The 25,631-nt window shown below is 37.3% G+C and overlaps 1 protein-coding gene across 2 annotated transcripts in view; it reads left to right on the forward strand.

Annotated features, from left to right (window-relative positions):
* Positions 1-854: 854 nt before the first annotated feature.
* Positions 855-25,631, forward strand: part of efna2a (ephrin-A2a) — a 103,258-nt gene continuing 78,481 nt past the window's right edge. For both annotated transcript variants that reach the window (XM_065276358.1, XM_065276359.2), the window contains exon 1: positions 855-1,759. In XM_065276358.1, the coding sequence (XP_065132430.1) occupies positions 1,650-1,759 (110 nt within the window). In that variant the 5' untranslated portion in view covers positions 855-1,649. The remainder of the gene's footprint in view (positions 1,760-25,631) is intronic.

The following is a 25,631-nucleotide window of genomic DNA, read 5'->3' on the forward strand; positions in this document are numbered from 1 at the left end:
ACTGGTGCATAATAAAAAGCATTGGTTCCTTTGTGGTATTCAAAGGAACTTGTGTTTGTATAAGCAAATGTTCAAAATAATGTATTGCAGGGTTTCCCAAATCTTACCCTGGAAAGCCAGATCCCTACAGAGTTTAGGTCAAATTACCCACCTGTGATTTTTCTAGTGATCATGAAGACCTTGATGAGCTTGCTAAGGTGTTTGATCAGGGTTGGAGCTAAACTCTGCAGTGCTCTGGTCCTCAAGATTTGGGGAACCCTGATGCAGTGGATACAGAAAAAGGGAAATTTCATCATTTTTGATTATTTAAATTGTCAAAATATCTTCCCCTTTAAGCAGCAGTAGTTTAAATATTATGCTGTTGACGTATATCTCTTACTATAAGTAAGATGTGGCTTGTCATACAGCAGGTGGCGCACTTTATTAAGACTCGAAAGTATTTTTGGTGCATTCATAAAATAGACATTTCACGGCTGAGAGCGTTGAATTATTGGATCAAGCAAAGGGTGACAGAGCTCCGATAAAACGGCTCCTTTAAAGATGCGACAGGCCATATGATTGAGAAAGTTATCTGATAGCCCCACGCTAGAGCAGTCATTTAAGTTTTCAAAACAACGTTTGCCTCGCACGCTATTTGCTGCTTGACGTTTCAGTAAATGGCGAATATAATAAGAAGAATGTCTATTCAACCTGTTGAGGCACTTGAAATGAAAACGACTATAAATAACTGGTAAAATAAATACGACACATGGATGAAAAGCTCAGGAGAGCAGTTTTACACCGCATGAGGGATCTTGTGAGTTTGAAGCGGGCGCATCCCTAAGCCCCGCCCCTTTTTGAAGATACAACGCGCGCTCGTTATAACTGTCCGACACGCATCAGAATTAGACGATCCAATCAATTATAAAGAAGTACGTGAATTAAACTGCACTTTGCACTATACTAGATTAATTTCTAAAATAAACATTCAGATATAAAACTGACAAACAGTAACAAAAGACGGAGATGTGCAGGGCAGTATGTGACAAAACTGCCTTTGTTCCTTTAGGACAGAGAGGAGTCGAGTCGATGTGCGCGTGGCGCTTGTTCCTCTCCACTGTAGCGAGCTAGAAACAACACGATTCCTGCTACATCTACCAGATAACTAACAGATAAGATGGTCTACTATGGAACTAAAATGCGCGTGTAATAGATGTGGATGTGTTTCATGCGTGTTGCAGACCACATGGGCTTCTGAGGTAACGTTATCTGGAAGTTGCTGCGTTGTAACGACAAGCATCACTGTGGGAGTCTCGACACGCGCATCAGGCATTCAGATGATGGACGGGTGTCTGATGCTGCCATAGGAAATCCAGTCAGCTCTCACTGACTCTACCGTGGACCACATAGGAGGACCCCTTTCCAGCATAATAATTTTTTTGCAATGGATTTTCCCAAAAAACTTCAGTGTATATAAAGTAAGCTTTAGAAAGTGATGCTGCTCCTGCGGTCTCAAGGAAAGAAAGTCGGTCTGGATTACGTGCGGTTTTATAATGTTGCACATTTCGCAGGTAGATTTCACTCGATCATCCAGTTATTTGGAAAGTTTCGTCTGAAATAAACGATTGTGAATATTCGTTTTGAGGTGAAGAAGAGTAACAATAACTCAAATGGAGTTGCCCGTGGTGCTTTTCACGGTATTGTGTTGGGTGTCCGTATGGTCGGATGACAGGATCATCTCCGATAGACATGCGGTGTACTGGAACAGTTCGAACTCCAGGTGAGTGTCCTGTGCGCATACCTGTCGCTCTCACACGATGAACGCTCATCAGTCTCATTTCATCAAGTAAACGGTTTAAGTTGAGCCTTCTGTTTTATGGATTTACTGTCTACACATTTGTTGCATGGGATTTCATCTGTTTAACACTTATTGTGTATAGATGATATGATAACGTAAATTATATGATCGTTTAAGAATTTATAGGTTGAGAAGAAAGTGCATTAGTGCTCATGCTGTAGTTTGTCACTTGCATCATTCTGAAGTAACACAAATAGAAGATCTGTCTGATACTGAAGACCAATTTTAGGATTTTAATGGTAATTGCAACTAAAAGGTAGTATGTAGGCCTAAAGAAACATTTAACCATTAATAATTTGTTTTTGGCAAATACAAAACTAACAAAGCATAGAAAGGCTATATAAAAAGTGTATCAGGGTAAAGTTTTAATATAAATGTACAGTGAGTTTTACTTTCCTTTTTCATGATATGTCATACTTATATCTCTGTGTATAGTCAGTGACCACCAAGTGCATGCAGTTGCGTATTAGTCCCAACCAAAATATTTGTCTGTCTGCTCTGCAAACTCATGCAACGGGATGGTCCATCCAATCATCTATTCATCAATTAAACCATCCAGCTATTTATTAATTCATCAGAACCCCCTAAATCCATATATGGGTAGTTTTAGTAAATCTAATAAATCAAAAATCACCTTGGATGTGTAACAGATTCATAATAAGCTGCAGCTTCAAAGACGTTCACAGGCGGACAGAATTTAAAATCAGAGTTGTCAGTGAAGTTCGATGACATTTCTTCTTATTTCAAGGGTATCTGTGATGCCAGGCGTCTCTCACTGGCCTGGAGGGTTTTGCTCAGGGGATGTCAGCCTAATGGCTTTTGACATGCAGCTCCTCAGGTAGAGCTTGGCTAGATAAATAAACATGGCGAAGGTGCTCTTACGGCTGAATTAACAAAGTTAAGAGTGGCTGTCTTGCACTACATCAGTAGTCTGCTTCGGTTTAAAATATTAAAGAGGCTCAGAGGAAGATTTCTTTGCAAGCTGGGTGCACACTCTTCCACCTCAATTGAACACAAGGCTGGATTTGAATTTTTTTCCATTAAATAAGCCACAGAGACGCATTCAATATGCATTAATCCTTATTTAGCGGGATGCTTTACTCGTTCCTCTTGATCGTACAGGCTTTGCTGTGTTTAGATAAATGATATAAAAGTGAAGTGTGCAAATCCCAAATCCATTTTCCCTTATTCATGACAGGTAATTTCTTTAGACCCCAGTGATGAATTTGCATGCCTCATTTTGCCACGCTTAAATTGGATTTTAAATATTGTTATGTGCCGCAATATTTCCCATAGATAATTCTCAAAAGTGAGTAAAATCCTTTATACCCAGCGTTGGGTCAAAATGGGATAAACCTAGCCATTGGGTTCAATTAACCCAGAAAATGATTAAGCAAGGTGATGCTCATGAAATGCTTTTCTATCACCAAAAAGAACAGCATTTGCACCCCACTAGGTATTGTATAAGAAACAATACAAAATAAAAGAGCACACAGGGGTCAGCTTTATTTTTTAGACTAGATCATCTTGCCCTAGCTACTGGTTCTCTAGCAGTATTATAGTCCCAATCTCGGTGAGCCTTCGCAGGCCAGTTCACCTTGAGCATTAAAAGCTTGCCATGAATCATATTTTCCTTCTCCTAAGCTCCCTGTCAGGGGTTTCTCTATTGAAGCGTGCACAGAAAAGAAGATGGACATCCCCTCAATTCCAATATGGCTGGTCTCTTGGGGGTCGACATGAAAAAAAGGAAGATGCCCAGCTTCGTAACCCAAGAGGATGGACTAATCTAATCCTGTGGTTTATCCTTCAAAAGGCCCTCTTTTCTTGAAAGCTTTGAGGTTCTTAGCAGAAGTCCCGGCTCATAGCCTCTCGCTCAAGTTGTGCCGCAGTTGGCCGGGGACAGCTCAGTGCTCGGTGTTGTTTTTGCCTTTGCGAAAAAATAAAATAAAAAACAAGCTGAGCAGAGGAATCCAGTACTCACAATGATTCATAGATGGGCGCTGTCATTATTCCCTTGACAGCTCACACAGCCTTTTCTAAGACGCCGCTGCTGTCTTTTGAGGCCGCAGTAGCGCTCGCTGTTGAGGTTCTGTCACAGCCAAGCATCTAAAGGTTATTTGCATGCCACTCTCTAAATTGTTACTATTATGGAAACAATGAATATGTGAAAAGGTCTAGATGGAAACCACAGATTCAGCCCAGGCCCTGAAATAAAGATTATGAATATCTAAAGCAAAACTGCCTTCGGAAAGCGATGCATCGGTGAGCCCGCTTTGCAAGTTATTATATGCTCTTATTGTTATTCGATTTGAATTTAATTAAACATAACCTCTCGTCTGATTGTTTGCTTTTCGATGAAGTTGCACAAGCGTTCATGTTTAATGATTTGGACGATCCACAGCTGTGGTGATGATGTAATGCCTTTGAAATACTTGTTTTGTGCCTTTGAGCTCTTAACAAGAGAGACATGTGTTTCTGGAGCGCAGTTGGCAGAGCATTGCATTAGCGCGAAGGTTTTGGGTTTGATTCCTAGAAAAGACATAGGGATAAAAAATTTATAGCTTGAATGCAATGTAAGTCTCCGAAATGCATAAATGAAATTGATCTCAGCTGGAAATCACTATAATTTAGTCATTTATATTGCTGACATTTTAAGATTTGTTAAATTTAATTTTGAGAAAATAAAACCGTGTGTCTCTTCATGCTCATTTTCCCTTAAACTCCATGGCGAAAAGGAGACTATTTTCCCAGCTTGCTTTCTGAGTAGCAGAGCGCTATCAAATTTCCTTTTGTTAGACAAAGCAGGTAGAAGCTCAAGTAGCTGTTTGCACAGTAAGAGGTTTGGTACTCATGTTCTGATTTGACATTCCTATCTATCTTAAGCCACCGAAAGAAAAAACCTCAAGATGTTTTCACCCGACCATCTCTAGAGACACAGTGCCCTTCAGGGGCCACTGTGCTGAATCTTTCTTCAGATGAGATGCATTAAAACAACAAAGTGGTTCTAGGAAACAGGAGGCTTTTGAAAACATGACTAGATGTTAATATATTTTTTGTGATCTGATTGAAAGCTCAGATGTTATTCACCAGTGACTCATCATCATATGGAAATCAGTCCTAAAAGATGTGGGTTAACTGCTTACAGATTTTATCATTTGGTCTGTTTTTAGTTTAAAACCTCATTGTTTTAATAATCCAAATAATTCAGCATATAAGGGAGAGCGGGGCACAACCTAACGCTTTTTGGTTTTCATTATATTTTTACACAAGCAACACACACATCTCTGCTACAAATGAACATTTGAAGTTTGTTTCTAGTACTTACCATTCTTGGACAATTACACCAAACGTGACAGAAGTGCAAATGTTACAACTTACCCCATAGGTGGGGTTAATTGTAACCAGCAGGGGGTTAGTTGTAACACTTGCTAAAAATTAAGTTTGCAGGCAAATATTTCAATACTATTTTGTCTATATACTTTAAGTGGATATTGTTTATATATCTGTCTATAATAGACAGGTATCCACACTGTATTTATTCATCCAGCCCTTTTCTAACAATAGTTCAATTATAAATGGATACAAATGTCTAAATATGTGAGAAAAAGCAGCACAATTATGAAAATAAATTGTATATGTTACCCGGTCTGTAATAACCGTACTACAGTTTCAAAATGAGATAATAAGCATCAAAGTCTGATTTAAGCCATTCATTTCATTATGATTTCAATCTTTGACGGGACCTTATTCAATCAACATTAAAGATATGAACAAAAATAAATTTGACACACGAGGCACATTTATTTTTTTGTCAGCCAACAATCATTCGTGTGTAGCCTATTTAAAACAATGACAAGAATTACGCTAACGTTAGCGGTTTTCATATCGTAAGTGCTGAGGGGTTCGTTGTAACACAGCGTTACAATTATCCCCGCTGGGTGAAAATATTTTCAAGCCCACCAAAAAAGTCGCTAAGAGCTGCAGACATATTTCAAAAGGATGCTATGTTTTAGTTAACAAGACACTGATTAATATAACATAGCATTGGATTTGGTACCTTACACACCCAACTTTGAAACCGAAAAAAAAACATATGATGAAAAAATGTACCACCAAAACACTCGTTCATCAACAACTCTCTGGAAAAACATTATACATTTCCAATAATTTTCGGGAGATCATCTTTTGGCTAGCGTGAAAAAATACCGGAAAAACAAAACTCTTTACCTTGTGCATCAATGTAAACAGTCCATGTTACCACTAACCCTGCGCTAGTTTTTGCCCCACGCACCCCTACCTGTAAGTTATTTATTTTTGCACTGTATAAGTGTTTTAGAGCTTATGTTTTGAAGCGCTATTATAGCCCAATTTCGGCTCAGGATCTGATGTGTACTAAAGTAGTTTTATGGTTTCTCAATCCCTAAACATTTCAGCATGTGAAGCGGCAGTAGATGTTTATCTCAGGAAACAGAACAAAACATGTACAGAGACAGACATGACACAAAGGTACCAGCAAAAGTGATGCTCTTAAACGTTTAAAAATAGCACAAGGTGCAGCGGTAGTCCTGGGGCTACAGTAATGCCCATGGAAAACCGCTGTATAACTGCATGTTTTTCCACTTTCCACAAGCAATCTGAGCATGCATGAAAGACTGTCCTTTAACAGGGACTTTCATACGTTCTCTCTTTAAATCCATATTGCTGGCTGCATTGTGAATGGTTTTTGGATGCTCCTATTTCTGTATGTTTTGCCTTTACTGCTTGCAGGGTTTGGTGTGTCTGTCTCCAGGGAGTATAATTCAGATTCTTTCAAGCTGTCTGAACATTTGCAGCACTGTGGAATAAAAGCTAGGCATTGTTTTAGGGCATGCGTTTCAGACCAGACACATGCTTGTTCAGCAGCCATTGAATGGACCAACTGTGTTTAAAATATTTTAGTCAGATGTACACATTCAGGTTGTGGGAGAAAGAGATTTCTTCATTGTAATTATTAATTGATAATATTATTATAGCATCTTTACCGTGCAAAGGTGTCACAGAAGCTGCACTTGGCTTTATACAGTACCACGAAAAAGTTGCCTTTACACAGAAATGATTGTAGTTGAAATAATATGAAATTAATGTTTTAATATTAATACAGAATCAGTTATATTGAGCGTAAAAACAATTATGAATAAATTAAATTATTTATTACAACGACCAAGTTTAAGGCTCCACTGATGCTGCATTTCTACAGAAGCCGTGCAGCACCTGATGCTAGAGACTGAGCTGGTTTAGTGCTGCTGGCATATATTTTAGTACACCACCTTTTATGTGGCATTGCGTTTGAAACAGAATTTAGATCTGGCATAAAGCAGCCTTAACCTGGACAAAAAGACAAAAGCATTTCACTTAATGCTGACAGTTACAGTCTCCTTACATTCTGGACTAATTGAGCAGACTCAGTAAATTGTGATAATGTCCTTCACCTTTATTAGGTGAAGAGTGGGAGTGGTGATAAAGGATTGAATCAGTGAATGATTCAAGACACTGAGTGTTTGTAGCTCATCAGGCTTCACTGATTAATAACATCTCTCCACTGCACTTTGTGTTATCGCCTCAATATAATGAAGAGCGCGTTTATCTCCCTAGATCTCCTCATCCGAATCTGCACACTACACGGGATTCGTTCTTTCATCTGATAATTGTGTTCATTTACATGTAGTACTATGCAAATGAATAGTTCTGGCACGGTTTTAACCAGGGAACATCTCGAAGTACGATTTTCAAGTTTCCTGACACACTGTAAAACATTTATTTATATATATTTTATCAGAGGTTTCACTAGTCGCATGCACATTCAGTCTTAAAGGGCACCTATTTCATTGCTAGACAAAACAATGTTATTTTGTATATTTGGTATAATACAATGTGTTTGTATGGTTAAAAAAATTACATGACATTTCCGGTCAGCCGGAAATGTAACGCTCCCTACCATGTTTGAAAGATTCGCTCACAATGCAATGCTAACAGGAGTTAACTTACAGGCTAAGTGCAAAGCGGGAGGAATTATGACAATGAGTACGTTTACATGCACAGAATAAGCGGATACCTATCAAAAATCTGCTTATTATAGAAAACTGTTTTCATGCGTTTACATGCAAATCAATAAACCGGCTATGCAGACAACTGCGTTTACATGGGACTTGGAGAGTTATCAGTTTTCTCGCAGGCAGTGACGTCGCCGCCTATAGTACATAGTAGTGGATCAAAAAGCCAATGGCATATCTGTCTTAAGCTGTACTGTTGTATCTCTTCTCAGGTCTTCAGAACCTGTAAATGTTAAATGAGCTTCTATTTTCACAGTTTCTCTGCCAACTGCTTTAGTCCAGCGGAGACTTTTATGCGTTACTTTGCGCTTACTTCCACGTGTGATGTTCTCTTTCATACGCGGGGACATGCGCACATGGAGAAAACCGTGAGAAAGCGGGTTAAGGTGTTTACATGCCACGCGAAATTGGCGTAATGAGCAAAAAACTACCTGTGCCGATTGGTTTTTGCTTACGCCGTTTATGGGCTTTCCCCGATAAAGGAAAACAGTTTTACCCGTTTAGATGACCCCACACGTTATCAGTTTATTGAGCATAATCGGCGTAAGACTGTGCATGTAAACGCACTCAATGTCGATCTTTACTACATCACCAATCGCAGGAAGTAAACTGTTGCCTACAATCCGTGTGTTTGTTGTAGTCCAAGAAAAGAGATTTACATTGGAGACGATAACTTGCGTCAATGCTTGCTTTAGGATTTGTACCTTTTGCATATCGTTAACATGTACTAATAAACACTTACACACCAAGTGAAATGTAAAATCGTGAATCAGACGATAGGTGCTCTTTAATGATTAATAGTAAATGGGAGCTCTAAACCTACAGAGAGAGCTGTGGCTCAAGCCCCAAGTTCACCTCCCCCTGCAACAGATCTGCACAGAGGAAGAAAGAGAGCAGTGAAGGAGGAGATGGGGAGGAGGAGGGATGCCAAAAGAATTGCAGCTAGACGCAGAGGCCTGGATGCTGCCTTATATACGCTCATAATGATGATTGACAGGCATGAATGTAGGCTCCCCTCAAACTTATGTTTATGAACTGTAACTCAAACTTTTCTAAAACTTTTCAGCGTGTACCCCCCTTTTGTAGAGTGCATTACTCTGCATTACAAAATCATGATATAAACAATCTCAAACTTAGAATATGAATTAAACAAAATGTATACATTTATACCATGTAGTGCTGTTGCTTAGTAGGCCTGAGGTTTAATTACACAGAATTTATAATCAATTCATGTGTTTTAAAAAATGTGATAACTGGGCCCCCCTGGCCCAATCTTGTGCCCGCCCCCCAGTTTGAGAACCACTGCTCCAGTGCATGCTGGGAACTTTCAAATCCTTTCTTTATGTAAAATTGTTTGTTCATATGACAAAGTTTGGAATATTGGTGAAACAGTTTGACACATTTTGGACAAACACTTGACTATGTAAGTCAAGTGCACAAATAATGTTGTTAACATGTTCAAATTAGTCTTATTGAATATGCACAAATAATACATTGACTCCTTCTGCTAAGTCCCTTTTCAAGTTGCTTTATTTCCTTTGCTTGTTGTACATAAAATTAGATCTTTTACATTGTAGAGCAGGAATTTCTCATTTCTGTCGCCTTAAGCCAAGCTATAACTCTCTATTGTACTCAGCACCGGAAAGTGGTTGTCTTATATCAAGCCCATTGCTGTCTATGTTTCCCATCCCCTTACAGACATTCCCACTGTGGCTCTTAATTAAGAATGTTGTCACAGAATAAAACTTCAACAGATTGGTTATTGATTGAAACTCCATTCTTGGCAACAGTCTCCGAATCCCCCATGACTTTTGCCAGAGGCGGCTATTACGGGCAAGCAATAGGTACTGCATGTTTAACTGCTCCATTATTCTCAAAAGCCATTTTGTGCGCTGTATATTTGTTTAGTTTGCTTATTCATCAGCGTCTCCTGCCTCAAGATTAAAACAGGCTGTAGCATAATTCTTAAATAAACTACCCCACGCCTTGGCCTGTGTGCTTTAAAGGCAATTTAGGATATTGAGATTAATGCAAACTACTAAACTTGTTTGCAGTCTTTGGGCATAGATTCCAGGATGTGGGATTAAATCCTTCCCTGAGGCTTGTTCTCACATACGGTTATCTCATTGTGAGATAAGATATCATTCATCGTTTGTTTGTGAGACCTCTGCTAACCACAGATCACCTCGTTTGATTAACGCTTTCAAACACTTTTGAGCAATGTTATATTTTCTTGACAGATCTGGGCACCCCTCTATAGGCACCATTTGTTTGACTTGTTCAACCAAAAATGGGAAGCATTTTTCATGTTTTGGCTGTCCGTTTACACGTTTGTTTGTTTTTAAAGGGGTGCCAATGTTATTTTCATGTAAACAACAAAATCACAATTCTTAGAAAATGGCGACGTAATGTGCATGAGTATGACGTGTTCAGTCTACAGGTATGCTTGAATACTTGACAACCATAACAATAATGGCGGCCAAGGGGCCAGTGATTGTGCTACTCAAGACAAGCACTTTTCACACAGAGATTACGGAAAATGCATCCAGGATTTGTACGTTTTTAGGTTTATTCACCCTGCCAGTGACTTTCCGGGATCTGTGTGTGTGTGTGTGTGTTCACACAGATACTGTAAAGGCATGTGACTTGGTATGTTTTTTCTCAGCAGCATCTGATGTTTGCTTATTATTCATTATTTCTCTCTCCAGAAACCATGCTTGTGCATTTTTGATTATAAAGAGAAGGAGCGCGTGATGCGCTGTACTATAACTGGTGAAGGATCTCAGCTTCAGGGTGGATATTTGCCAAGCTTCCTGATTTTTGCTTCATTCCAGATTGCAGACATTTTTTTATGTCAATGTTAATGTGCATTTAAAACCCCTGTTTTTAAGAGCTGAATGATATTTCTTGTTGCGATGACGCATGTGCATTTTTGTTTATTATATGCTTATTCAGTCCAGTTTGCAGACACTTCTCATTGTGAATGTTAACTCTTTCCACACCAAGAGAAAACGCTTCCCTGCCAATGACGATTATTTCCGGCTTTCTGCAATAGTGCTATTATTACTCTTTCGCAACTTATGAAACCCGGAATTATTGCCCTAGGGCAAACAGCTGTATGTCCGCGTATAATTTGAGGTTCTTTCTGCATTTCATCTCTATCAAAAGTCCTTCACAAAAATGGAATTATCTCAGCTTTTTGCTTAAAATTTTGTGTTTTAAAAGAAACCTACCCATATTGGAGAGGTGATGAAAAAAGAACTATTGAAGGTAGAATGTCTGTTCTTCCATTTGATGTATTTTATTTTTGTATATTTAAGAAGAACATTTTCTGGAAGGCATTAAACTTTTGTGGGGATTGTTTCTGCTTCTTCCTACAAAACTAGGGATGCTTAACGATTAATCGCGATTAATCGTTAGCAGAATAAAAGTTTTTGTTTACATCATATATGTGTGTGAACTGTGTATAATAACTTTGTATAAATAAATGTACACACATGCATGTATATGTTTTAGAAATGTTTACATGTGTATATACATTTGTATATTTATGTATAATTTATATTATATATAAATATAAATACTTAATATATAAATTTTTTTTCTTAAAATTATACATGAATGTGTTCATATTTATATATATACATATACACAGTTTACACACATATGTGATGTAAACAAAAACTTTTATTCTGCTAACGATTAATCGCGATTAATTGTTTAGCATCCTTTCCGTTTATCTTACGGAAATGTTACTAGGTCCTCTTTCTGGGAGCGATCCCAAAACATTTATTAGTTTATTAGTGCTTCTCTAACAACGTTTTCAAAATTGTGTCGCTAGTCCAGGGTCACTTAAAGTGACACTACTTTTTAAAAATATGCTCATTTTCCAGCTCCCCTAGAGTTAAACATTTGATTTTTACCATTTTGGAATCCATTTAGCTGATATCTGGGTCTGGCGCTACCACTTTTAGCATAACTTAGCATAATCCATTGAATCTGATTAGACCATTAGCATCGTGTTAAAAAATAACCAAAGAGTTTCGATATTTTTCCCATTTAAAATTTGACTCCTCTGTAGTTACATCCTGTACTAAGGCCGACGGAAAATTAAAAGTTGCGATTTTCTAGGTGGTATGGCTGTAGCAGGTGTACTTATATTTTGCAGCGCCTGAAACTAGTCCCCTGCTATTGAAAGTAACCGAAGGGGACTATTTTCGGGCAGTGCGTAATATCACTACGTCAGCTGCAGCAATGTAATGATGAGTTATTTCATATTTTCAAAAAAAACCAAGCAAAATTGTTTGCTGCTTTTGCCGTCTTAATTGTTCACATTTATCACTCTCTAAAAATGAATATGTGTTTCTTTACAATGTAACATCACCACCTATTGGCCTGGCATGCATAATAATACAGTGTTTTAGACGTTTTCACCGATCTGTGTAAACTGGGACCGTTTTGACCACGTTGGGTGTGTAGATTAAATGTTTCAAAAATGCAAAAGAAAATCTTTTTCATTTTTAGTATAATCATTGTCGTGTAACATGCCTTAAAACTCCGTTAAATAAAAGTGGAAATGAACCTCATTAAGGAAGAATTATAAATGGTTACAGAAGTAAACTTTGTACAGCATGTTTCTGTGAGGAAAAACTAAAGACTTACAGTGAGCGATGAAAAGGGACAGTTCTTGGCCCCTTATCGCATCTATTTACTATGTCATGCTCTTTTTGGGTTTAATGCCAAGCACTCTGCAAAGAATATCAATGAAGTGGATGAGAGAGAGAGAGAGAGAGAGAGAGAGAGGGAAGGCATTGCTAATTTCCAACACTCTCGAGAATATTTTATGCATTATATAATAAATAGCATTTGCATAGCATTTGATTGATTGGCTACACTTCAAACAAGGCAAACTGTCAGTGTGGAGAGCTTGTGTTGGTGGATTTGTTTGAATGTTCATAAAAAGTTTGAAGATTTTTCATATGAACTGCATTTTCATGTTTCATGTTCGTGTTTTGCTAAGCTCGTTTATTTATCTTAGCGGTTAAATGTTAACCAGTCATTGTTTGTATCCTGACATCTCCATGACAGTGATAGCTTGTGGCCAGACTTGAAGCATTTTTTGATCTGTAAAGCGTCTGGATTCAGGACTAAAATATTGTCTGGACTGCAGGCGGAGAGCTCTGATGCCATATGAGAGTGCCAGACACACTCGCCCGTGGGACGTTTTTGCCCGCTCAGATTAATGGCAGAGATGTTCTCTAATGGACCATAAGAGCTGGTTCCTGTTATGCACTCAGTGACCAAGTAATAATTTATTCACCTTTTGCCAAGGAGTGTTTTTATCCTTTCTCTTAGTAGCAAAACATGGCAACAACTCTGTGGTCGTTTTTTTAATGTTGCTCTACTTGTATGTAAACCCCCTGAGAACTAATTAAGTTTTCAAAATTGTGCTTATGTCTGTTCCCTTTTTTAATTTGAGGGGTGTAGCCACATTTTTGTTGCAGGAAAAGGATGTGCATTGGAGAGAAATAAGTTTTTTTATTTATAAAAAAGATTGCAAGAGAATGGGAATAAAACATTTGGAAATGCGTAACATAAACAAACCAACAAAATCCAGTGGAATTTTTTACAAAAAAGTATCTTTATTTTTTTGTTGTTGTTATTTTTTTCTTTAGAGATACCCCGCACTATCTCCAATGGTCTGAATCATGTTGCCTATCCCATTTTTGTGTGTTTACCTATGTTTGTTGCTGACAGTGTTTTAGTTCTGAGCTGCCCGGGCCTTTTTCGCTCACACTGTTGGGAATCCCACGGTCCTCACTTTAATTCCGAAAGGCAGGCCTGTATAAATAATTCATTTCTTCTTTGCTAGCCTTATTTCTGCATGTGGTACAAGTGTTATTGCTAGTCTACTGGGAAAATTCAGGAAAGCTACAAAGATAGTAAAAACTGGGCTATCAGTCCATCCTTTTTCCCATCGTTCATTTCTTCATCCCCTTTCCTCCTCTCTCTTCTCATACGCATTTTTTGTTCACGCAACATATTTGTTCCACATATCACCATTTCGCAGATTGTTTTTCCGGAGCCAGCAGCAATCAAACAATCCAATACTTTGATGAATGAAATCATTGGAGCCTTACAAACGCTTGTGCGGGTCACCAGTAAATGTTTTAGAAATGTGGCTGGTTTTAAAGAATGTGAAATGTCATGTTGGCCTTTAAGGAGCCATCAAATTAATGTTGTCAGAAACAGAGATCACACTTACCTTTGTTTGCTTGTTTATCAGAGAAAGTTTGGTTTCTCTAGGTCATGAACAACAAGGACACGCTTTAGTTTAATGGATAACCTCATAATCACCACATAAAAATACTTAAGGAAACGGCTGTACAACAGAGTCATGTATCGAAGAAAATGCGGTGTCACTGAAGTCGATAGTTTAATTTGTGTTTCTGGTAAAAACGTCAATTTTCTCTAGGAAAGCTTTTACAGTGTTTGCTGTTGTTTCCAGGCATGTGCTCCAAAAAAAAATCCTTCTTTGGCTGAAGCTAATTCAATTGTGGACAGTGCTTCCAAACTTCGGAAATGAGTTTTCTTAGCATTAAATTAGACGGTGAACTCTACTTAGATTCCTAATGTAGTGGAAACCGAATGAAGTAAACACAGCAAAATGTAGGTCAACCAAATATCTTGCAGTTAACTACTCTCAAAGCAATAACACTCATATGCATGCTAAATGTAACTATATCCATATTTAAAGAGCACCTATTGTCCGATTCACATTTTTACATTTCCTTTGGTGTGTAAGTAGTACATGTTAACGATATGCAAAACGTACATACACCAAAGTAAATTGTCTCCAATGTAAATCTCTTTTCTTGGACTATAAACACACGGATTGTAGGCAACAGTTTACTTCCTGGGATTGGTGACGTAGAGAAGACCGAGATTATCATAATTCCTCCCGCTTCGTATTCAGCCTATAGGTTAACTCCTTTTAGTATTGCATTGTGAGCGAATCTTTCAAACATGGTAGGGAGCGTCACATTTCCTGCTGACGTCAGAAGTATTCAGGCCAATCACAATGTACAGATTAGCTGGCCAATCAGGGATACAGAGCTTTTCAAATCCATGTGTTTCAGGAAGAGAGTGAAATCCAGAACTACAAAAATGTACAGTATGTGGAAAATAATGTGTTTTTTTAAATTATAAACCATGCAACCATATCGTATTATACCAAATACACAAAATAATATTGTTTTTAGTAATAAAATAGGTGCTCTTTAAGCATTTACACTTTATAGCAGCCCTATACAAAGCATGATATGCACTGCCCACTTTTAGTATAACTGTACTGTATGGATGAACTACGTAAACTTCAATTTACTTCAAGTTCAAATTATTTGAATTGTATGGAGTGACATTAAAGTTTGGCCAAATTGTTTTTGCATTAGTTGATTGTTACAAGCAAATTTAACAAGTGACAAAATAATATTAAGTGTAGTGTAGTGCAGTATAAGTTTTTGTCTGCAACACATATTCAAATTATCTTCTTCAACCAGAAATGAGATTTATCTTATAAAATATAGGGCTGGCTCTTGTTTTACATATATTAACCAATGTAATTATACTGTAACAATAGTTTTCCCCTGTACAGAATGAGTGCACCACTGTTGCAGCCCCAGTAAATGTTTGTCTACAGTATCTTACACACCAGCTTGCAAGGTTTAGTTCATCTGTCTTGTACCTTAACCTGAAATCACACTGAAGTAATGCAGTGACTCCCAACCACAGCTACATTAGGAAATACTTGGAAAGTAAGTGAGGTTTTTCTGCAGCAGAGATCTTACTCACATGTCTCTCTTCTTAACAACAAATAAAAAACAGACAAAATCCCCCTTCAAAACAAGATAAATCAAACTGCCACTGTTCTTTTAATCTCATTTTAATCATTTTAATCATTAATATATAGTATAATATAAGTTATAAAAACGTTCAATTTTTTTGTTTAGACGATTGATACATACGTTTACTTTTTTCTACATAAAAGCATCCTAATGTAAAGGAACATTTTTGTAAAAATATAGCCTTGATATCTTTAATATTGACTGAGTAAGGCTAATCAAAGATTGAAATCAATGTAAAATCATTAAGTGAAATCAAACTTTAATGCTCATAATATCATTATTTGCCTGGATTTCACAGACAGGGTCACATATGACAAATATAAAAAAATAGTACCCTTCCTCCAGAAGTATTGCATACTACCTAATGCATTCTCTCTTTAAGGGATTGGAAGAGGTCTGCTTTAAAAAAACATGAAGTGCGTTTTTTGTTGGTGATTGTTCTCTTTTTTCATGTTCTTTCAATGTGTATGTAAATAGTTGTTGTATTTTTTGTCAACCCAAAGATGCAACAGATAACATAATGAAAGGGTTCCCACCCCCTGTTGGTCTAAAAAGTCTTGTTCGGTAGCTTTTCCTATACTCGTCTGAAGACCTCAGGTGACAGACGTAGACACAAGACTTTATATTCACCATTTCGAAATGTAGTACTTGCCCAGTTTGCTCAATGCACACAGATGGCTCCTACAATGGCCCTGCTCACATTAGCAGTGATTGCTTTTAAATGATAAGTGTCATTGAAAAGGCACTTACCCAAAAAAAAATGCTTTTGGCAAATGCAGTGAGCTTCTAAAAATGCAGTGCATTGTATGAAAGGAACAGTGTGTGGTTTACAGCTTGTCACTTTCTAAACCAAACCCCTTCCCTGAACAGCCCTTTAAACAGAGCCAGTAGTCTGTGAGACTCGAAGAAAAGGGTTTTCTTCCCCGTGAACCCACAAAATTACTGTCTCGTTATGGTCTATTTGTGTTGGATAGATTTCCTCGCTGCTAATCTCTGCAACGGAGGACATTGATGCAGCACGTTGATAGCAATGCATTGTGGGGCAAACCCAATCCTACACCACCTACATTTCCTTAGAGGGACATTTCACTTCCTCCCTCCCCCAGTTTAATGTCCCTCCGTACAATTATAAAAGCCTCTCTCATGCGCACAATGCTTCGCCCTGCAATTTCAGGCCCATTTCTGATGTGGGTTATTATGCAGGCTTAGAGGTGACTTGCAAAAACTTCTGCCGGTAAATAGAGCCTTAAAGAGAGAGAGAGAGAGAGAGAGAGAGAGCAAGCGTAGATTTTCTCAGGTCCATCTTTCAGTCTGTAGGTGGACCGCTCGACTGCAAGATTTGGTTTCCATGACTGCTCAAGCTCACATTTCACAATTCAGATTTGGAAGCTTTTACATGCCATGGCCCTGTGTTTCAAATAGTATTACCGGTGGTCTCAGTATATCTGTGTGTAATCTAATACAGAGGTTAAAGTACGAACATAGCAGCTCATGACCATATAGAATTTGGGCACGTTACAATTTTACAAAGCTTAAATTCATAAAGGTATTATTATTATTAATTATATTTATATATTAATCAAGTCTTTAAAGCCATTTTTGTGATTTACTTTTTGCATAAAATCATCCTAAATAATTTTATAGAACATTCTGTGAAAATATTACCTTGAGATTTTTAATACTGACTGAGTGAGGTCATGTCCAAGATTGAAATTAAACTTTAATGCTCCAAATCTCAAAATTAGATTGTAAGACTTTAGCTAGATTAGTCATGGTTTCATATAGCATTTATTTTATGATATTGTTTATATTTTGTTACAATTAGTGCTGTGACGGATCGCAGTTGATCCGTGATCCGTTCGACTCGCATGCGATTCGTGGATTAATACGCAAATTTAAATAGGGAAAGTTTATAATTTGCACATGTTTCAAAGGCCTGTAAATTTTAACATTCAAGTAATTTTAAACAATTTGACAGCAAAAAAGGTGCTAAAGTGAGCAGCTTTCTGTACGCACAGACGCACATGTGGTTGAATTTGTCCGGCCAAGCTCCAGTCAGACGTGATCCCTATGCCCTTCAAAGATTAGAACTCTTGATGTGTAAAGTTTCGCTACAGTGTCTCATACTGTAGTCCATTAACATACATTTGGCGAATAGAGCAATGAAAAACAACATAACGTTTTTATGTGGGGCGACTGTTTACAATCAATCTTTTAACCTGATAAGGAACACTGTGCCGTACACGGCACACCCCCCCCCCCTTGCACGTGAGGCTGCATTACGTCATTGTAACTTTGAAGCATTAAATCTTCAAAATATACGGTCATGCGGCACATCGTTGTAAAGCTTAGACTTTCGGGATTCCAATAAGCGCACACAGAAAGCATAATATGATTTTTAGCAGTCATAAAACTGTAATCTAGTTGTTAGTTACCTGAACCGGGCGGCGCCGATTTAGGATATTTACTTACCTTCAAAATCTTTCCTTTATCCGCTTCGGTGAAATTGTCCAAAACAAATTGTTCATAAATCCCCAAAAGTCCAAGGAAATGGAATATCCAAGCCTTTTAATCCAAAACGATTTGTTCATCTCACAATCTTGAAGTTTCTGACCGAATTATGATATAAATAGTGTATACAATAAGTTCACTAACAGACATTCGTTCGAATCTCACTTTTCATTCATGATTTATAATGAATATATTCGGATGTCATGTTTATTGTGCAACGTCTGAGGAACAAATGCGCCCCCTTGTGGAATTTCAGCCGTTCCATAAGAGGCTACACTTTATCTTAGAAAGTAGTACTGGGCAAAAAAATAGATTTTTCGATTAATCGTTTTTTAAAAAGTGGTCGATTCAGAATCGATTCTCAAATAGCAGAATCGATTCACCCCCCCCCCCCCCATTTTTTCCCCTGCAAACATTGAACGTAAGATTAACGTTAATCAAATGACTAGTCTTCTTCACTAGATGTCACCCTCTTTTTTGTCTTGTGCGATGTTACCAAGGAGCCTGTCATTCTTTCATTCAGTGCTTAAAATGGCGGTTTCAGGTGCTTCATCGACGTTGATGCCACCTTCACATAAAAAGTACGATGTTTGGAACCATTTTAGATTTCGCAAGCAAGACGACAACGTTAGTGTTGTGGCTTTTAATTTCTTTTTATTAATTACCCACTTGTAAACTGCTGTTCACTGTTATTTTTTTATTAATATAGTATATTTGTATTAAATCTATATTCATTGAGTTGAATCGAGAATCGAGTATAAAAACCGACCCGAGAATCGGAATCGAAAATTGAATCAGATTCGAAATTGAATCGATTTGATAGCTTGTGAATCGAAATTGAATCGATCTGGAACATCTGAATCGATACCCAGCCCTATTAGAAAGACAAACCGGCAGCCTCTGTCTGTGTGTGCGCGCGGGTTTAAGAGCACTCAAAACAGCACACACGGAGAGATGCGTTTCAAAAAGCTAGTGAAAATTACATCCTTCTGTTCTTGACAGGGCACATACAAACAAAATGATCTCCACAGTATTCTTTTTCTAATAAAAACATGTGCTTATTTAATTTAAAGCGACAGTAATCTTAATTAACCTACTTAAGTCATTAATGTTAATCAAACAACCCAAGACAAAGAGAAAATCACTTCTGTAGCTCTAAAAAGTAATAATTATATTTAATTTATACAATAAAGACATTTGATTTGATTTCTGTACCTAATGCTAACTTTAGACCTTACTTAATGTGCAGCTTTGTTCTTTTTCATAAAAGTTTGTAATTTCTTTATTTGTTAGATTTTTCCCACCCCTGTTTTTTTGCTGATCCGAAAAAGTATCCGAACCGTGCCTCAAAAACGGTAATGTGATCGGAATCATACGTTTTGTGATCCATCACACCCCTAGTGTCAGGGATGGTGGAGGATGGACCCAAGTGCAGACAGCTCTCAACTCAAAAGACTTTTATTAATAAACAAAAACTCCCTCGAGGGGGTAAACAAGACAAGAATTAAATAAAAGACACGGCAAAACCAAGACAAGACTCCTGACGGTGTCACACAAATACATACAATGATACCACCAAGACAAGAGACACAAAGGCATTTAAATAGGGAAACTAATTAGGGGACAATAACAAACAGGTGAAGGGAATAAACTAATCATGAATAATTAACAAGGAAACGAGGGGGCAGGGTCAAGACTTAAGACAGGAGAGCATGCGGTACACAAAACATAAACACAGACCACATGACTCTCCACACAAACACGTATACGGGGGTGTCAGGATCCCGGCACCAGAAACAAGACAAAATACACCTAATAACATTCGGGATCCTGACACCTAGTTACAATACACAAAAAAACTTTTTATTGGGGCTGGGCGATATATATTTAATATAAGATATTCTCAAAACAATTGTGCAGAAAATATATATTACAGAATATCATAAATATCAAATATTGTTGAAATATAAGATTAATGTGGCATAAACGACACTAATAGGCAAATTCACTCCTCCTTTACGTCTCACATGTAGGGCAAAATTCTACCTCATCATTATCAAAATGGCACTGTAGGAAGAGACACGAAAGTGGATGATGAATTAGCTTTAAAATCATACACAATCTGTCATATATGGATGGTTTGGTTTATAGAAAACATACAAAAAGAAATACCATTATTTGCAATGTCGTGACAAAGTGTATCTATTTTATTATCTCAAGCAGCATTTTTATGTGTTCTAAGTAGGAAGTGGTCACAAAATCTAAATTTTTTACTGTGTTTTTGCCCTTAAAGGGATGCTTCTGCGAATAATGAAAATTACCCCATGATTTACTCACCCTCAAGCCATCCTTGATGTACATGATTATCTTTTTCAGACGAATACAATCAGAGTTATATTAGAAAATGAATGTGAGTAATTCATGATGTAATTTCCACCTAGACCAGTGGTTCTCAATCTTTTTCCACGTGCGCCCCCCACCCCCCGTGTACGGTGCATTCTATCGCGCCCCCCCCAAAGAAAATTTACGACAAAAAACTGTTCTAAAATTTAACATTTTAATTAAACAAAACATATAAAGTTATATAAAAAAGTAGTACTGTTGGTTTGTAGACTTATTTTTTTTAGGTTTAATTACACAGAATTCATGATAAATAAATGTATTTGATAAAATATCATAAAACTGGGGCCCCCCTGGCCCCCAGTTTGAGAACTGGCTTAGACATTTTAATGGTTCTATACAAATCATGCTTTTATTTATATGGGGCAAAATAAATACTTTGTCAAAACATGGAAATGACATATATATATATTATTAATATAACATTTTAAGTATATTCACCCATCCCTACTTCATTGAAAAGAAAAGTTTCATGGTTTTGCAGTCTGTAAGACGATCAGAGTTGTTTGCTACTGGCATACTGTGATTGATGGTGCTTCTGGGCATTTAGGCTAGGTGCTTGTGGACTAACCATCTCATCTTCAAGGTTGTAAAGGTTTTTTGCATCACCTTAACAAAATCAATCCATTGCCATTTCTCCTGAAAATAACTATTGACTCTTCTGAACTGAAGAAAATGCTCTAGTCAGCAAATTACAGGAATCAGGTATGGTCAAGCGGGGTTGAGAAGTACCTTTAAGGAGTATTTCAATAGCAGATGAGCTTGATAAGTTAGTTTCCCGATCTCTTTTGTTTGTGAAGAAACAAGCCATCACTCTTTATTTGACGTTCATTCAGCCAGCCTGATTAAACATGAACAGCCTCACAACATCTGTCATTTCAGACGATCGGGATTTATTTTTATGTAGCGTATTTTATCGGAAAGGCTGTTTGTCGTGAACCTCATTAAATCTCCCCGCTTCCTTAGCAGTCGGAGCACGTGTGAGGAGTTTGTCAAAATGATCTGAGAAGATTTCAGACCACAGTGTTTGTGCTGATTCATGGCATTCATCAGTCTGCCGCAGTAATGAGCTTCTTGAATCAATATCAATAAGCGGCGGATGAGAAATGTGATGAGGATGAGAATGGCCGAATCGCCGCCTTCTGCCTTCCCGTCGCTGTCAATCTGCACTTTTAACATTTTTTTCAGGGATGAACTGTCCATCACAGCTTAGTGTAACACTGACACCGACTATCGTATGTCTTCCTAAGATAAAGTTTAAAAGATAGAAGATGTTCTTCATCTTCGGTTAATCGCTCTAGGATCTCAGACATATAAACAAGGTGTGTTTTCTTAACAAAGATTAAGCCCTTTAAATATAGATGAAATATACACACCACCACCACCACAATATATAGAAAATGATTTGTAAACAAACTAACAAATATCAATTTTTCTTGCCCTGGGCTGTGTAGCAAAATGCTGACAGAGAAACGCAATACTTTGTTATTATTAGTAGAACCGTAAACGTATTGATTACAGGGCTGAACCTGAATAATTTGCAAACGCCTGATAGTATTGCTTTTCTGACACAGCAGTGAAGAAGCTGTTTCATAGGTTGTTTTAGCAAGGAAAGCAGTTTAGTGTTAAATTATACTGTAGTTACATATGATACCAGCACCAGGACTGTTTAATAAATCGTCACCTATCTGACATTTTTGACAAAACTTATTTACATTATGCAATGTTTTTTTTTACTTTAGACAAAGTTTTAGTTGGTCAATGGCACAGTCAGTTGCATCAAAATACAACAAGCACCTGAACACACACAGTTTTTGAACAGCATGCCCATGGGCACACAAATGGGTGCAAATGCATTTGTTATTTAAACAATGTGGCACAGGATGTGAAAGTGAGCTGCGTCAAGCTAAAACTAGAAAAAAACGCTTGCGTCTCGCCTTGTGCCGCATTGCGCCAGGTCTATGATAGGCCACATAAAATTAGTATTAAAATTTGACCTTTAAAGCTTAATATTGTACAATTTAAGCAATTTAAGCCTAAAAAATCATAAAGTTCAATAAGTACACATGGCTCAAGTTTAAAACTTAACCTCCCTAGTACAACAATGGGTCACATTCACTAATAATTGCGTACACTGTAAAAAAAAAAAACTTTGCTGCCTTACATGTTTTTGTTAAATCAACTCAGATTTACAAGTCATGTCAACAAAGATGAGTTGGCACAACTTATAAAATATAGTTGAGAAAAGTTAAACTTAAATTTATAAGTTATAACAACTCACCTGTAGTTATAACAACTCATCTCTAGTCAAGATAAATAATAGTAAGTTGAAATGACTTGTAAATCCGAGTTGATTCAACAAAAAATTTTAAGCCAGCAAAGTATTTTTTACAGTGTACGTTTTTCGTATTTATATGCACACTTGAACTTGTCACGTTTTTGTGCCTAATTCACAACACGTTGGTACGCACATAAGTTTGTTTTTATACTTGTTCGTATGTTAGTGAATTTGGAGTGTTCTACATGAGCGCCCACGTGCATGAGGTTAGTAATTTGCATAAAACACGCCCAAACCAGCTCCATATAAGGGCTTTCCACAGCGCAGTGCTAGTCCACAGAACATTTTAGAGCAGTTTGTCATAGAAGCAAAAGAGCTTGAAAAGAAATCCATGGTCAGATTTATTATCTTGTAAATTTTTGTTTTGCTTTGCATTTTTCTGGGGAGGTTTTGCTGTTGCTGGAGGAAGCCAGTGCTGTGTGTCCACCGACCGGAGTAACATTAAAGAAGTATTAGATGTGTAACAAATATGACATTTAATATCACAGAGAGGCGCATCTGTATCTAAAATAAAACAGACAGGAGATCAAGTGATTGACGTTTGGACTTCTCATTACATTTACATGAAGTTTACAACAGGCATTAAGTAGACGCTTTTATATAGAGATTTGAAAAGTGAGGAAGGAAAGCATGAAGATTTGTCATTACGTGCATCTTCTTTATATGTGTAGAAAAAATAAGTAAGCTATAATAATGTATAATATAATGTATATATAAATAATATAAATCATGTATAATAATGTAATAATGTAAAAAATGTAATCATGTAAATTTTATATATCAACATTTTTAACCACATTATAATTATAGCCTAGTATTTGATTATAGCGTACGTGATTATTGCGTATGAGTGGTTTTAGGTTTTCTTGAACTTTTGCGTACATTTAGAAGACATTTTGATACAAAAGTTTTTGTTGAATCATGATTTGTTCATCAAAACATACAATGCACATCTCACGCACAAATCTGTGCGTGCACATGCCTAGTGAATGACACCCATTGACTTGACTGAAAAAGCAAAACAGATACAAAATCTCGAATCTATTTTTTACTGCCTGCCTCTTAATGTGAGTTTAATGCAAAATAAATATTGCTTTGATTGTTGCATGTTTGTAGCTAACTAACTTGATTGTAGTTTAATGAGCAGATTGTGACCTAAAGAGCCTCAAAATAACGTCCTCAACACTGTTGAATAGCTTTACAGCAACATGTTGTTTGAAGTAAGCCGAAGCTTGGCACATATCAAATATTATTTTTTTAAAAAGCCTGTACTTTCCTCCAAAACAGGGGGCAGCAATAGTAAATACTGTACACATCTTTGAAGCAGGCACGTGGAGGGGATCAAAGAGCAAGCCGATTCCCCATTGGTACATTGTCTGGGAAGTATATTCAAGTATGGAATGAAGGGTCCCTCCTGGCGATTGGCGGGTCAGGTCTCAACAGAGACAGCTTTCCTCACTGAGAAGGCCTTGTTTCCCTTGGCAACATTACAATCCAGGAGGTCACAAAGGGCTGAGGAAAAGAGGCTTTGGGGTTCAGTACTGATGGTTATTTCTTTCAGCATCTGAAAGAAAAGTGGAGCAGGGATTACAGTGGACAATTCTTCCCTCTCTCCCTCTTTCCTCTTGTAATGTGTGTTAGATCAACTCGGGGGAAGCGCGCTGATAGAAAACGTAGTGGATCTGCACTTTTTGTTTCCACCTTCTCGCTCCCCGCTGTGTATGGACCTCCACCAATTCTCTGAGCCTTTAAGTGTGGAAAGCGAGTGAGATGCTTCTGTTCTCACTTATTTCAATCCTCTTATTTCAGTAACAAAGAAACAGAAATAGGAAGAGAACCGGACTTTTATTGCCTTTGTATGTATTGACAAAAATCACAGCAGTTTGCGAACCTCCAATTCACAGTTCCTCTCGAAACATTGAAGCAAAACTGAAATTTGTTTGGTGGAAAAATACAAATGATCGTTTGAGCCTTCGACAACATGCAGGGTGGCCGCTGATGTGGTAAGAGCAAATAAATGACAATCCTGTGCCTCTGTCAAGGTCCTGTAATACAAAAGCTAACGCTAAAAATCGAAACAGCAATGGAAGTCGTCAATGAATAATTCATGAGACGTAAAGTCACTATTTTGTGTTCCTGTTTATACGAGCTCCTCTGGAGAATGAGAGACAAACATGCATATCAGTGTGCCTATTTGAAACACTTACATTCATTGTAAGAGCAATGATTTTTTAACTCACTGGGGATAGATGTGTTTATACATTTCTGATATCATATTGCTGTATTTCAATCCCATGGGGTGCTCTCAAATGACATGAGCTGCTTTAAAGAAAAATAGGATAATTCTGCCTGACAAACAAGTTACATAAACAACAAAATATTTTGCTGCTTTGTTGAGATTTATTCGTACTGTCAGATTTGTAAGTTATAAATAACATGCCTTTAGGTACTACACACTTTTTACACCAGCATTCGCAGTTAAATAGATTGGTAATAAATAAATAAATAATCATTATCATTATTTTGACTATCGAACCAGAATTTATGATCTG

Source organism: Paramisgurnus dabryanus, chromosome 6, assembly GCF_030506205.2.
Source record: "Paramisgurnus dabryanus chromosome 6, PD_genome_1.1, whole genome shotgun sequence".
Lineage (NCBI taxonomy): Eukaryota > Metazoa > Chordata > Actinopteri > Cypriniformes > Cobitidae > Paramisgurnus > Paramisgurnus dabryanus.